This window comes from Agelaius phoeniceus, chromosome 1, assembly GCF_051311805.1.
Source record: "Agelaius phoeniceus isolate bAgePho1 chromosome 1, bAgePho1.hap1, whole genome shotgun sequence".
Lineage (NCBI taxonomy): Eukaryota > Metazoa > Chordata > Aves > Passeriformes > Icteridae > Agelaius > Agelaius phoeniceus.
This window is the reverse complement of record NC_135265.1, coordinates 77,075,094-77,089,590: the sequence shown is the minus strand read 5'-3', so window position 1 is coordinate 77,089,590 and position 14,497 is coordinate 77,075,094. Positions and strand designations below refer to the sequence as shown.

At 38.0% G+C, this 14,497-nt stretch overlaps 1 protein-coding gene across 7 annotated transcripts in view; it reads right to left on the bottom strand.

The window, feature by feature from the left end:
* CDH12 (cadherin 12) overlaps nucleotides 1-14,497 on the bottom strand; it is a 636,634-nt gene that overhangs the window by 36,909 nt on the left and 585,228 nt on the right. For all 7 annotated transcript variants that reach the window (XM_077181927.1, XM_077181904.1, XM_077181897.1 and 4 more), the window contains 2 exons: nucleotides 13,747-13,934; nucleotides 3,766-4,019 (listed from right to left, as the gene is read on the bottom strand). In XM_077181927.1, coding sequence (XP_077038042.1) covers nucleotides 3,766-4,019; nucleotides 13,747-13,934 — 442 coding nt within the window. The remainder of the gene's footprint in view (nucleotides 1-3,765; nucleotides 4,020-13,746; nucleotides 13,935-14,497) is intronic.

The window sequence follows — 14,497 nt, the reverse complement described above, 5'->3', positions numbered from 1 at the left end:
GTTCCTTGACCTCATCAGAACTTTGAGACTTGTGGAAAGACTACAGTCGCCAGCCAGGTGATGTTGAGATAACAGGACTGACAGTCAACAATAGAAGGTCACGAGGCCACAACAGCTAAAATCCCTTGCTAGAGATGGGGAAATTGAAGGAGGAATTGGAAAAGAAGGAGCAATTTGCAGTCTTTAGAGATGGCCTCTCTAAAGCATGAGGGCATGAAATCCATTTGAGGAAGACCTTGTGAATTCCCCAAGAATGTGGAGCACTGCACATGAAGGTGTCTAGTACTTGAGAGAATTAGAAGTCCTGGAAGTGCTTTATAGTACAGTAAAAAGTGATAATGTCCCTGTCTAGGTTTAGGGACAAATTTGAGGAGAAAATGCCCTGTAATGAGAATTTTCTCTAAAGAAAATGGTTTTGATAATCCTACTTGCCAATGAGAGAAATAAATCCTAGTGGGTCAAAGTGAAAAAAAAATCTGAAACAGTTTATTAACAAAGAAAAATACCAAAGAAGTGCCTGCAAGGCACAGAAAAGGACTGAATAAATGCTAGATACTGAAATTTCAAAAACTTGACCCCAACCCCCCACCAGACAGCATAGCCATGAAGCAAAGATGGTATCAGGGAAGGGGAGGAACAGGAGATAGCATAGCTACTCGGGCAGAATAGATTGGAATCTTTCTGGTGTTATTCTCTTCCTTGCAGAAGGAGAAGGTGGTGGGTTTAAGTGTCCTTTCTTGTGTTGGTTTAGCTGCTTTGAGGTCTCAGGTTTGGGGCAGACTCCCCACCAGCTCCCCACGTGGGCCAGAAAAAAAGGAAAAAAAAAAAAAAAGAAAAAAAAGAGCAGAAACAGCTCAAGGAGAAAAAAAAAAAAGAAAAGAACAGTTCAAGGAAAAAAAAAAAAGCAGCTGTTTCTGGGCATAAGCAGACAATTATGAAATAAAGAATCATTATAAAATCACCGCAAGACAGTCCCTAAAGATCCAGAGGATGCCCTTTGCCCAATGACTATATGGAGGAAGGTGGCTCAAAGTGCCCAAGAAGCACCATCATATAACAAGTTGTCCCAAAACAAAAGAGACCATGGTCTATTTACTGCTGTATCTTTCTGCATGGTAGGAAACCATTGGAGGTGGAAAGCTGCTGTGTGGAGTCCTACGCAATGACTGCTGAGGGAGAAGAAGAGCCTATTTGCAGAAGTGAAAGCCATCCAACTAGCCCTAGAGATTTCTGAATAAGAAACATGGCCTGTATTCTATCTCTACACTGACTCCTGGATGGTGCCCAATGTCCTGAGGTGGTGGCTGCAGCAATGGAAGAAGACTAAGTGGCAACACAGGGGCAAACCCATCTGGGCTGCTGTATTGGGGCAGGACATCACTGAACAGGTAGAAGATATGACTCTGAACATAACTCATGTAGATGCACATGTGCCCAAAAGTCACACCACTGAACAACACCAGAACATTCTGGGACATGGTTCATGTTTTTCTGTGGATATGAACCAGCTGAATCAACTCATAAACATGACCCTGGGAAGACTTACGGAGCTTGTTGGTGTAAGGGGTCACCAGGAAGAGCATAAAATGCAGGGGTATTAACTTAATGTATTAATGTAGATGCACATTTGGACACTTAAGTAGTGAGTTCAGGGCTAAAAAACGTAGACATGGACATTATAAAATGGCTTAGGATTCAATATTCCAGTGAACACAGTACGTGGACAAACCATCGAGAGACAATTATTTTTCTTGTGTAGTTGCAAATACAGAATCAGTAAAAAGCACCTGAGTCTCCTAGGAGCATTTGTGAAACAAAAAACTCTCACTGAAGACTGGTTATACATCCAAATGATTCCACTGTCATATGAAAAACTGCTCAACAATGTGAATAAAGGCTTTCTATCTGGTTGCAAGAGAGTATGGTTTTAACAGAATATTGACATCACTTGGGCTATTTTCATAGGCTACCACCAGGGACAAAGATTCAGACTTGAGTCTTTGTTAGTGAAAGTTTTGATCATTTGTCAGAGATGGAATGTGTCACAGACTCATAGACAAATGCATTTCTATATTTAAAAAAATGAAGATTATATTAAAAAAAAGTGAAACAAACAGCAATAGTAATAGTTTTAGGCAAAAATTAACAGTGACTTGACAAAGCAGGAGCTAAACAGTCACTGTTATATGTTAAATTTTTGCATATGATTACAACTAACATGCTTATTGTATGTTATGAGAGTATAAGTACTGAGCCAAAATACACATAATTATTAAACATGGATTTAAAAAGTCCAAACTCAATTTGTAATCAAATATACATGAAAATGCATGCACTCGGTAGACACTAGTGGCATTTTCCTGTTCTGTCAAAGTCCCATTTGATAAACATTAATATTTAAAGACTGATGACATGCACTAGGTCTTTAAAATTCTTATGAAAATCTTGGGAAAAAAATGTTTCCTGAAGTCAGGTAGGCCCAGCACAAATTGGTACTGGAAGTATGTGTTAACAATTGCCTACATCTTAGACTGTGTGTAAGCTTTGAGGAGCTTCCTTATGACTTGGTTCACTTTAATCTTTTTAATGTGGCCGTAAATAGGTTCTCAAAATCAATATATTACATTTGTATACCAGATCCCCTCTCCTTTTTATTTCATTAAAATAAGCTACAGCAATAAATGAGAGGCTTGCCTGGCAGGAGTTTCCTAGTGCTGAACACAGCCATGTTGGTCAGCAATCATGTCCCCACAGCGTCAGCCAAGACACATGTGATGATTGTTTATGAGAGCATTTGTTCTTTGCAAGATGTAGAGAATAAGTGGTGAAAGGGGCAGTTCCATCACTCATAGGAGTCTGACTCATATAGACATAGCAAGTAAAACCTTCTTTCTCACTACTGTACTTTGGAGATATTTTTGTGGAAGACCCAGTGTAGAGGACCAGACCTAAGCACATTTTGTCTCAAACTTTCTGAGCATTGCTAAAGGAAAGGTGTGATCAGAGAGGATCCTGCAGAGGTGGGGCTGAGCTGTTCTCAGCCAACTTCCTGCTCCACCTTGAGACTCATTCTCAGCTTCCACCTGCCAACTCATTTCCTGGAGAAATGCTGTCTGTGCATGTGCTAACAAAACTGTGTGAAAAATCTACTTTACATAAGAGGTGTGGACCAGGTTAACTATAAAAGTCAGGGATTGGGTCCCCTCAGTCTCTCTGGAGGTGTGTTGTGGCATGTGAGCCAGCACAGTTTGAGGAGCTTGTTGTGGGAGTTGAGAACCTATTGAAGTGTATTGTACAAAATTAAGGGTTACCACTCTTGTGGAAGAACATTTAAGAATTTAAGGGCTTGTTAGCCAACACCTTGTGAGTCACAGTAATATTGATGGTATAATAATATCATAAGAGTTCCCTGACATGTGTCTTTGTTCAGACTGAAGGACAATTTATAGCAAATATCACATCCTCTACCAGTGGGTTGTGACACCCAGACACCATGCTATTCCTGAGTCTTAGCACACCATCTCTGAAGTCATGTCAGTGTGTGCTACCTTACATGATCAGTATGATAAGGAGCTGTGAGCACTTTATGATAATTCACCCAAACGAGCATCTCCTTCCAATATTTTTTCAGAGCATCAGTTACCTGTTACAGTGACAGACTAGGTATATTTTATATCTTCATACTAAGTTCTTTGCCAGTGCATCCAACTGTCAGTAGCAATTTAGGTTGTCAGAGAGTTGCTAAAGGACGAAAAGCTCTCTTACCTAACTGAGCTGCTGCCAGCATCAAGGTCTTGTGCTGTCACTGCACCTATAATGGTCCCCACAGGTGTATCCTCATAGACTTCCATCGTGTACATGGGCTTGCTGAACACTGGAGGTTCGTCCATATCCAACACATTTATCTTCACAGTGGCAGTATCTTTGAATGGACCCACTGAGTGAAATCGATGGTCGAGATGGAGATTGGAGGCCTCCACCTTAAAGGTGTATGCCTTCTTTGTTTCAAAGTCTAATGGCTGTAGAAAGAACAAAAGCAAAACATTAGATTTGACTAAAAATTCGACATTGCAAAATCACTTTGGTTGGATTAATCTGACAAAATTTAAGATGCCTTTTGTGTAAAATTCATCTCCTGAGCTAATCAATCATTTGAGTTTGTTTTGCAGTTCATCTTATGCTAAGGTGAATTTTGAAATAGGCCAGATGAATCACAGGCAGGAAATTACTGCTTCTCTACATCAAAAAAATCAGGATGACTGGCATGGATGTAAACAGTTACAGTGTAGATGTCTGAAGTTAAATGAGTGAGATTCATCTCTTGCAAATGAGCTGAGTGAAGGTTAGTCAGAGATTTGCATTTGCAGCTCCCATGCACCAGCAATCAGCTGTCTCTAGTGGATCCAGCTCCTTAAATAGAAGATTTCCTGGGTTTTTTTAGCAGGAAAGGCTTTCAGAAGACCATGACAGTGATAAAGATGAGCTTAAATGTAAACTCTGATATATACTAATGAGTCAAACCAAACTTCAGGTACAACTTGGAATGTGAGTTCTAACTTGATGTGAAACAAGCCTTCCCTGTAAAACGTCGATCTTAGCGGTGAACTGCTATTCATGCCATATGTTTGATCTGCATGTACTTTGCAAAATGCAGACTTTGGCCCTGTCTTATGATTCTAGGTGTAATTCATAAGGTCTTGAAGATGACACAGCAGCTTTTGTGTAGTTATGTGCAGTTTTGACAGAATGTATCCTGCAAAATAAGGTTGTTTTGACACATCAAAACGCTGGTTTCTGTCAGCGCATATCAATTTAGTGCCTTTGCTTCTAGAAAAGTAATCATCTCAAAACCCTCAATGCAGTCTTATTTAGTTGAAAAGATGCAGAAGCTTTATTTTCATTTAAATGGTTTATCTGCATTGGCTTTCATGTTGTTTTTAACGTTTCTAACAGAGCCTTTTCCTGATATCTGGGTAACACTGGCACCTAGTGGTTTCTGCTTATAATTGTTAAGCTGGAAATTTGCTATCAGGAATGAACAAAAAAAGAACACGTACACATGTCTATGAACTAGAATATTTTAATGTCTCTTATTTTTCCCCAGTGTTTTCAGACAGTTGTCACAGCCAGGATAGATTTAAATTCTTCAGTTTTCTGTCCTTGTCACAACAGGACATAATTGGCCAGATGACTGGTGTAAATTGAAATAGCTCCATTAAAATCAATTGAGTTACCTTGACTTGCATTAGCTGAACCATAATGATTATAAATCCTAATAAAAGACTTTTTCATTTAAGTAGACTAGATGCTAAGTCTTTTTTTTTTTTTTCTTTGAGCTGGGGACTTAAAGTTAGCCATATAAATTTTAATGCCATAGAAATAATCACACTTGAAAGTAATTCACTACCAAACACAACCATCCTCCTACAGACAAAATTACCAGAAAAGCCAGTATGTGCTGTACCTTTGTGTCTGGACTGACAGAAAGAAGAAGAAACTGAGCCTGAGAAGAAACAGATGAAATTAAGTCTGGTGGATCTCATGTCCCAGTGGTGAAACCCTAAGATGTTACCTTCACTAAAAATCGACACGTTGGTCCATTATCTAAAATGCTGCCACACTATATTTTCATTTTCTATACTACTCATGCACACTTGTTATGCATTGCCAAAATAATTTTACCCAAAAAAACCCCAAAAAAACAAAAAACCCAAGACAACTCTTCTCCCGATATTTATATCAATTGGTAACACATTTTCAAAAAACATAATAAGGGGAGAAATATGAAGTTTAAGGACTTAGTCTGGAGAAGAAAAAGTAGGGGTTAAACTAGAGATAAATGATTAAGACAAAGAAAGTAAGAAATCTAAACTCCCACATAGGTAGTAATTCTGGGTAATACCTTGTAGGTATCTTTCATTCCACCAAAATTGCATCAAAACTTTTCATATTGGCTCCTGTATTACATCAGTATATTTGCAAAGAGAATTATTAATGGAAAGAACCATAATTCATGCAGTCTTTGCAGGCTGTCTTTCACCAAATTACTCTTAAAACACTTATACCAGATCATGGTGCATGGCAGTCCCCAGTCACAACATTTCATGGTGCAAGGGGAGCAGAAAGCAGGAAGATTTCAAACAGTTCTTCTGTCCATTGATATGTTCAGACTGGCATATTTCACTGCACAGGTACCCAGGGAGCAGGAAAATGGCTGCATTATTTTTCTACCCCTAGCATTATGGGGAAATACTAATGTATATTTTTAAAAAGACAGCATGATAATGTTTTTCCACTGTAGCCTCAGAGGAACTCATCCTCTCTTTCTGTCCTTCTATGGGTCTGATGATAAATATAGTTGGAGGTTATGCAGCCAGTGCAAAGCACAGATGGCAGTCAAAATAGGAAGAGACAGGCTGAAAGTGATGAGCCATCATGAGAGAAGGAAATCAGTGACAGACTCCCACAAAACAGCAGAAATTAACCTTTAGCCTAAGTGAGGCTAAATCTCAGCTGAAATGTATGGAGAGTTGGGAAATGTTGCACGTGGTAAACCTAGGACTTAAATAGAAAAATACTTTATACAACATATATCATGTAACAAGAATATGGTTTTATTGTCTTGTGTGTATGGGGATTGTATGCTATGATCTCCTGATCAGTTCTGGTTTTCCCATATTTGAACAGTTAAGTCATTTAGATAGCATTGACAGTTTAAGATTTAGGCATTGCTCTGAATTGTCCAAAGTCTGCCTGACAACAGTAGAATTGAATGTCTGCATAAGTCTCAGGCAAAACCCTTTGGATTTTTTGATTTTTGGTTTAAACATGTTTAAAAACCATTTTATTATCTTTTTAATTTTTAGTAGATATCACTAACATCTGTCCAGTTAATGAGTGATCCACACAATATTTTACCTGTTTTTGTTACTAAACCAGAAAAAAAACCCCAACAAACAAACAAACAGAATAACTCCATCACTGTATTTTGCTGTTATATAATAGCTGTCTGAGGGTGCTCAGTCCCACTTTTATTTTGAATCTGGAATGCTGCTAAGGAGACAAACACAGTAGAATGCTTGAATCATACAAAAAACTCCAAACCAGTCCTGTAAGGTTCTTGAAATGTTTTTTCAATTCATCAGATTTTAATGAAATTAATTTATATATATATTTTAATAGGCAAGAGAAATATTTATTCCTTCTATAAAAGTAATTACATGCAGAAGGTAAATCTGAATAAGGCTTTTATTTTGCAATTTTTTTTTTTGCTGCAGTAAACAGTATTTTTGCCAATAGTAAGGTGATGCCTTATTAACTGTGAAATATTCAATAACTGGAGTATTTCTAATTGATATTATATATACCACTGACAGAACAGATGTATTTGGCCCCCTCAACTTGTCCTCATCTGCTTTTTCCTATGTTGAGGTTACAAGCTGCTTCATATAGCTGCCTAGTAAAGTGCTATCAGCATATACACACCTGTGCACAGCAAAGCCATTCTACAAATCCTCAAATCAAATGCATACTGACAAATCACTTTACCTTGCAACTCTGTAAGCACCATGAATGGACTTATTTAGTATGACTAGGACAGCACAAAAACAGCTCTGTATAAGAAATAAACATATTTTGAAATATTGCTGTTTTCCACATTCAAGGCAGAAGTTAAGAAATGATGCTATAGTGGGAAAGAAAGAGAAATATTTAAAGAACTTAACAAAAAAAAAATGGTCTGAAAGATATAATGAATTCTAATGATAAACACAACAAGGGTGAAAAAAGAATTACCCTGTCAGTTTGTTCTGCTTCACAAAGAGGTAGAACTGGAAATTCCAGAAATTTCTGCTTTTTATCCACAGATATCCACACATAAGAAATACTCTCTCACATAAGAGAGTATTGTTTCTGATAGAGGCTTTCACCTACAATGATGGAAAAGCTGTATTTTGGGATGAGATTTTAAGCCTCAGGACATATGGATAGTTATGGAAAGTAAGACTGGGTTGATAGGAAGTTGATAGGAAGTGCATAATAACTTAGGCTTGACTTCATACTAGCATTGTGCAACTACAGAATAGCTCTGGGTCATATGTGGTGGCCTCAAAAGCTGGGAACACTTTCCCCTTCAAGTGGGTTGAGCACCAATGCATTTTGTTCAATATTGGCATAAGACAATTTGTTGTGCATTTACACAATTTCTGTATGAGCAGTTAAATTTCAGTAACTGGACTTCTGCACTGGATTCTAAATAGCATAAGGAAATAAGTGGTGCTAATTACAAAGTGCTAATTACAAAGCAGGTTTAGTAAAGGCTCTAGATCAACCTGGAGCATTCATTAGTTAGAGTTGAGAATGCACAGTAAAAAAACAAGATCTGTAGTGAGTATTTCAAGATTTGATGGCAAGTGGGCAAAATATATGTCTGATCTATATCTGGAGAAGGCAAGAAGATGACCAGTGTCAGGGGTTCAGTTGTTTGCTGCTCTCAAGCGTCTCACCCATTTCTGAAGATGTCTTTCCCTGTTCCAGGGAAAACCAAACCAAACAGCTCTATCCACAAAGCCTGAAGGTCTCCTCTTCCTTACTTTTCCTGTTGTTCTTTGTGATTGTATCTGCACACAGATCACTAATTTCTGCCTGTACTGAAGGACTTAATACCACCCGCTCTTCCTTCTCAAAATGCACAACCACTATTTGCACTCCCACAATCCCATGAGTTATGATTACAGGCAGACAGTGTCTGTGCTCACACTTGAGGAGGAAATTCCCTGCCTTTGGAGAAAGAATGGGTGGGTTGGTGTGGGATGAGAAGTCTGTACAGTTTTGGTAGTAAAGCAAGGAGTAGCTTTAACACAGTTTTCACTGAAGGACATTGGGAGTCTGCCTTGTGCTCACTCTTGTGTGGTACAGGTGTTCTCAGACCGTTGTTAGATTACAGCAACATCCCAGAGCTATGTACATGGGCTGTCCCGTGGGCAACACAACTGAACTTAGCCCACAGTCAAACCACTATTTACTGACTGCATTTAAGGCTTCTAAAAAGCCTCCTGAGGTTAAAAGGAAGCACACACTCCTAATACCTCCCTGCAGCTTCTGGTTCTGTTCATTGTCCCACAATTTCTTTTATTTTATCATCACTACAGTTACTGTTTCTCACAGTGTAATGCTATGCCATGCTGGGATTTCATGGCCACAGCTTTGCTATCTGATCAGTAAGTTTTGGTCATGGTGCACAACTTAGAGAAAACTATGATGTGTTTGTCCTCTGAACTTCCACTGAACCATGTAGAGAAGTTCACCGAGTGCAGTGGAGCAGTGTAAGATCACAACAGGTGGAGCTTAGAAACAGTTGTTTCCCAAGGTGTTAATGAAACACTGCACAAATTAGTAAAGCAATGTCTTCAAGCATAACAAGTTCAGTACCTGAACCCTTCTCAGTTTCTGGATTAGCACATCCCGAGCTAATTAAAAGTCTTCTGCACAAAAATGGAGTTGTTGTATAAACTCATCCTTGGTTTAATAAATTTAGTGACAACTTTTCAGAGAAGGTTGGAACCTTCTATTTTCCTTTACTGTTGTGCCTGTTCATTAAAGATTTCAAAATCAGTCCCTTGCCTGGGACTGATGCATCTGAGGTCACTATACTCTGGCATAAAGGAGATGTCCCCTTCTGTCACCACCTTTCTTATAGCTTACAACCACCATAGTTTGCTGAAGATTCAGGTACAATAGAAGATGCTATCTAAATACCAAATGCCGTAAACATTTTATTAAACAACACTAGACAAGGGAGGGAACTATAATTCTATTCCTAACATAGCAATATTTCTATCTCTCTACAGAGAACTTTCTACAGCACTACCCTAAAGCCAAGTTTCCCTCCCCTTTCTTTAGGGATATGATTTTCCTTTATTTTTTATCTTGAGAGAAAAAAATAATTACAGTACTAACCACACAGTGGTGCTAGATGGCATTTGGATAGTTTATTTAGGAGAACATAAGAAAATTTTTAATACATGTAATTAGCACAAGAGTAGTAGTAATCAGACTTATATAGGATCACGGCACAGAGAAAAAACCCAAAAAACCAAAAAAACCCCAAAAAAAACCCACCAAAAAACCAAAAAAAAGCAAAAAAAAAAAAAAAAAGTGAGCAACCAAAACAGAAAAAAAGATTATTTAAGATATTTAAGATCTGCAACTTGTCCAGCTGTAGCTGTTCTTACCAATTTCCAAAGCAGAGAATGGCACCCCTGAAGCAGAGAATGGCCTTCTGCATCTGTCAACACACTTAGTGTGCTAAAAGGAACAGTTTACTCTGTGCAATTTTTTTCTCATCAAATGTATTTTCCACCAAAAATAAAGGTAGTCCAGGAAGGCTTCATTTTTTATCAATTTTGATATAGAAATCTCTCAATGTTTTTCTGCATAATAACAGACCAAAAAAGCATCTGTGCAGTGATGGACAGCTTCTGGCTGCAATAAATTTTTCAGGAAAAATAAAAGCAAATTTTATAAAAGGTTTTGAAGTGGCTCAGCACTGAATTACTGCAGCACTTAAAGCATATGCTTACAGAATATGCTATAACAGAGAAATTGTGAGCCTGTTTTTAAAGCTTATAGCACTTTCTATTAGTGGCTTTCACTGTTTATTATTTTTAATTCTTAATTGAATGTGTTGATCTTATTCATTTACCCACTTTCATTTTTAAAAAGACTTCAATACATACTTAAATATTTGCATAACTTCACAAGGTCAAATCAGGTTGTGTCAATTTTATTTTTTATTTCACCTCTTTAATTTTCTTTCTGCATGCCCTTATGACATCTTAAACATTTTCTGAGTTGCCTGCCCACTTTTCTAAAGATTATAGAACTTCTTTTTTCTCCTTGGTTTCTTCAAAAGCTCCCTGTCCAGACAGGTCAGTTTGTTGGTTTTTTTTTTTTCCTGCAGCTGTAGCTTGTCCTGTAGCTCATCTTTTGACTCATAGGGATAGAAATCTTGAAGGTGCAAAAGCAGGCTTTCCTGAGGTATGGTTTTCCTTCCTAGACCTCTTTTTTTCTAAGGGCTGTTTCCCAAGGTACTCTCTGATCAGCATCCTGAAGAGGAAAAAGTTTGCTTTCCAGAAGTTCAGTGTAAAGCTTTGTTGATACCCCCCCTTGTTTCATCAAACATTGAAAACTCTGTGATCACTGTACCCCAGACAGCCTCTGACCACCACATCTCCCACCAACCCTTCTCTATCTGTAAACAGAAGGGCTAGCAGAGCCCCACCCCTAGCTGGTGATCTTCAAACATCCTCCAGCTGCTTACAGAATAATATATCCACTGCTTCATCCTGCTTGGGCAGTCTGTAACAGACTCGCACCAGGATGTGTGCCTCGGTGGTTTTCCCCCTGATTCTTACCCACAGGCACTCAAACCTCATCACCATTGACCTCAAATTCTATCTTGTCAAGAGACTCCTCAATGTACAGAGCCACCCCACCACCTCTCCTTCCTCTCCCATCCCTTTGAAAAGCCTGTGACCATCCATTGCAGCACCCCAGTCATGTGAGTCATCCCACCATGTTTCTGTGATGGTGACTATGGCATAGCTTTCCTTCTGTGCCATGGCTTCCAGCTCCTTGCCTGTGCAATATTAGTGTACATGCACTTCAGCTGGGCTGATTTCACCCTCGACTCAGACTTACCACCCTTAGGCTTATCTCTGAAGAGCCTGGTTTCATCTCCTTCCCCCTTCAAACCTAGTTTAAAGGCCTCTCAATCAGCCAACTCATGGCTAAAATCCTTTTGCCCTTGTTAGATAGATGAAGCCCGTCTGACTCTAGCAGGCCTGGTGCTGTAAAAGTTACGCCATGATCAAAAAACTCAAAATTGTGCCGATGGCACAAGCCCTTAAACCACTTATTGGTAGCATGGGTTTTCCTGTTCCTTTCATCATTCATCTCTGCTACTGAAGGAACTGAGCAGAGCATTGCCTGCTCTCCTGCAGTGTTCGTCAGGAGTTCAGGCAGTGCTCTGCTCAGTTCCTTCAGTACGAAGGAACTGAGCAGATTTTCATCAACCAAATGACCCAGAGCCTTGAATTTCCTTTTTAATTACCCTGGCACCCTTCTTATCAACATCATCACTGCCAACCTGGATAACTAGCAGTGGGTAATAAATACATTTAACCACAAGTATGGAATATTCCATTGTTGTGTATGAAAAAAAAAGAAGTACAGAGGAGGTGTAGGACAAAGAGAACTGAATCCTATCAAAAACCTGCTCTTGATGATGAAATATTAATTTTTTAATGGTTCCTACTTACTGCATTTCCCACTGGCAGTGCATAGGGAGGGGAATGCAGCTGCTCAGCCTGACAGCTCCAGATGGACCCATTTTTGAGTCATCTGCATGGAGGGGAAAAGGTGACCAGAAGGGTTTTTAAAAATAAAACTAAGTCTACAAATTCCCATTAGGAGGAAACAGAATACTTAAAGCTTTAGTCAGGAAAGAAGGGGGGTGTTAAGAGGTCAAAGACTTTGTGTCTCATTGACAAATTACTTCCTGTGAGTATAGTGGCTTCCATTTTATGTCATTAAAACTAATAGAAGAGTCAGTGACTTGATATCATCTTGTTCTTTAATGCATCCATGGATAATTTACTATTTCCCAGGTCAGGAGGTTGAAGCCAGGACTTCCATTATTAGAATGGATATAATGTAAGTATAGATCAATGGTCAGAGCCAAGGAAAGTTAAACACCAGCATTCTAAATTTTCTTAGAATTAAAGCTTCACTTTTCCTAAAGCTTACCCTAATATACATGTCCAGAACTCTTTCCTTCCCAGACCCTTGTAAAGTGTTCAGCTAATAATTTGTTTTTTCTACAAAATTTACACCCACAAGCCTAAGCTGTCTATAAAACATAACTGTGCCTTCCAAAATGAGCCGTGGTTCAGATTTATTTCTACTGATCAAGTTGATTGTTGTTGTATATGTAAATGCTTGGGCTCAGAAAATGATAACTGGTTAAAATGTGAAACTCCCTGTGTCGATTTCTCCTACTGAGTGCTTTAATCACTAAATTCTAAATGAAAGGTGCCCTTCCCATCTTTGAAATTCATGAATTCAGTAATTGTGAACTTATTCTAGTGTACTAAAGCAACATCAATGATTGAGATGTAGTGTGTTTTCCTGCACAAGTATTTTATAACCAGCTACTTGGAACACTATCACAAGTTTGGAAGTAAGACATGGCTATTTGCCATTTGGGACTCTTCTACCCCAAATAGAAACTGTGTTTATCTTAGTACTTCACAATATTCATTATCAAAATAGCAAACACAAAGTGAAATTTTTTAAAAGAAAAATGCTTTTAAGAAAAAATTTATTACATTTTATCTAACATAAAATATAACTCTTTCATTCCATGATCTGAACTGTTTTTTGCATGGTTTTAGGTAGAAAACTTCCCAAACAAGAGAAATTGTACTTTCTGGACAGAGATTAGAATAACTTCTTCACCATGACATTATTTATGAAACATCACACCTAATTGTATGTGAAATGAAAGTCTAAACTTCAATGCCTTTTAAAATGACAATCACAACCGTGGGTTCAAATAGAGATATAAACTACTTACGTAGCACTACTACTGTGACCTATTTATGGCATAAAAGTGCAAAATGTTTCATTCCCTTACCTGGTTCAGCACTTGAGTCATAGGCACATCCACCCATTGGTGCCACATACCTTTTTCAGTTTAATGACTCCTTCCTGGGTGTACTCATCTGTCGTGATGTCAAACAAGTTTCCTCCATCTCCTGGAACTATGTTGTACTCAATTTCTGCATTTTTCCCAAAATCAGGGTCCACAGCTCTGATCCGTCCAATAGCAGAACCAACGTGAGAGGTCTCAGGTACTTTCAAATGGAAGATACCTGTGACAAAGTGGTAAACAGTCACTCTTGGGATTTCTTGGTAATTAAAATAGATATTTCTGATTAAAATCATAGAGCCTGGAAAAAAAAATTGACCTAAGTAATCTAATTAAAATCAGGAGATGAAAACAACAAAGGTTTTGAAAAATATATTCCTGTTTTATCTATTGACTTCCCCTAGATTCCAGATTTTGTCCATTGTAACTGTAAAGACATTAGCATCTATATCTCTTGAGATATCTATCTATATTTCTATCTCTAACTTTTCACATGTGATTGACTCTCTTAAATTAAATTGTACTTGTAGACAGTAGTACAATTAGATAGTACATGTTTTTAAACACTTTCCTCCTTCTGTTTGTTTTTTCTTGTTTTGAATTTAATTTGATTTTGCTTGTTTTTATTTTGTTTTACTTTTTCTTTTTAGAAAATATATTTATGACTTTCACATTGATTGAAAGGAAGAATTCAGTGGAAAAAGTTTTCACCCATTTCTTTAAAATTCAGTACTATAAATAAATGTACAACTCCTTTTGGAAGATATAGAGTATTGTTCATGCATA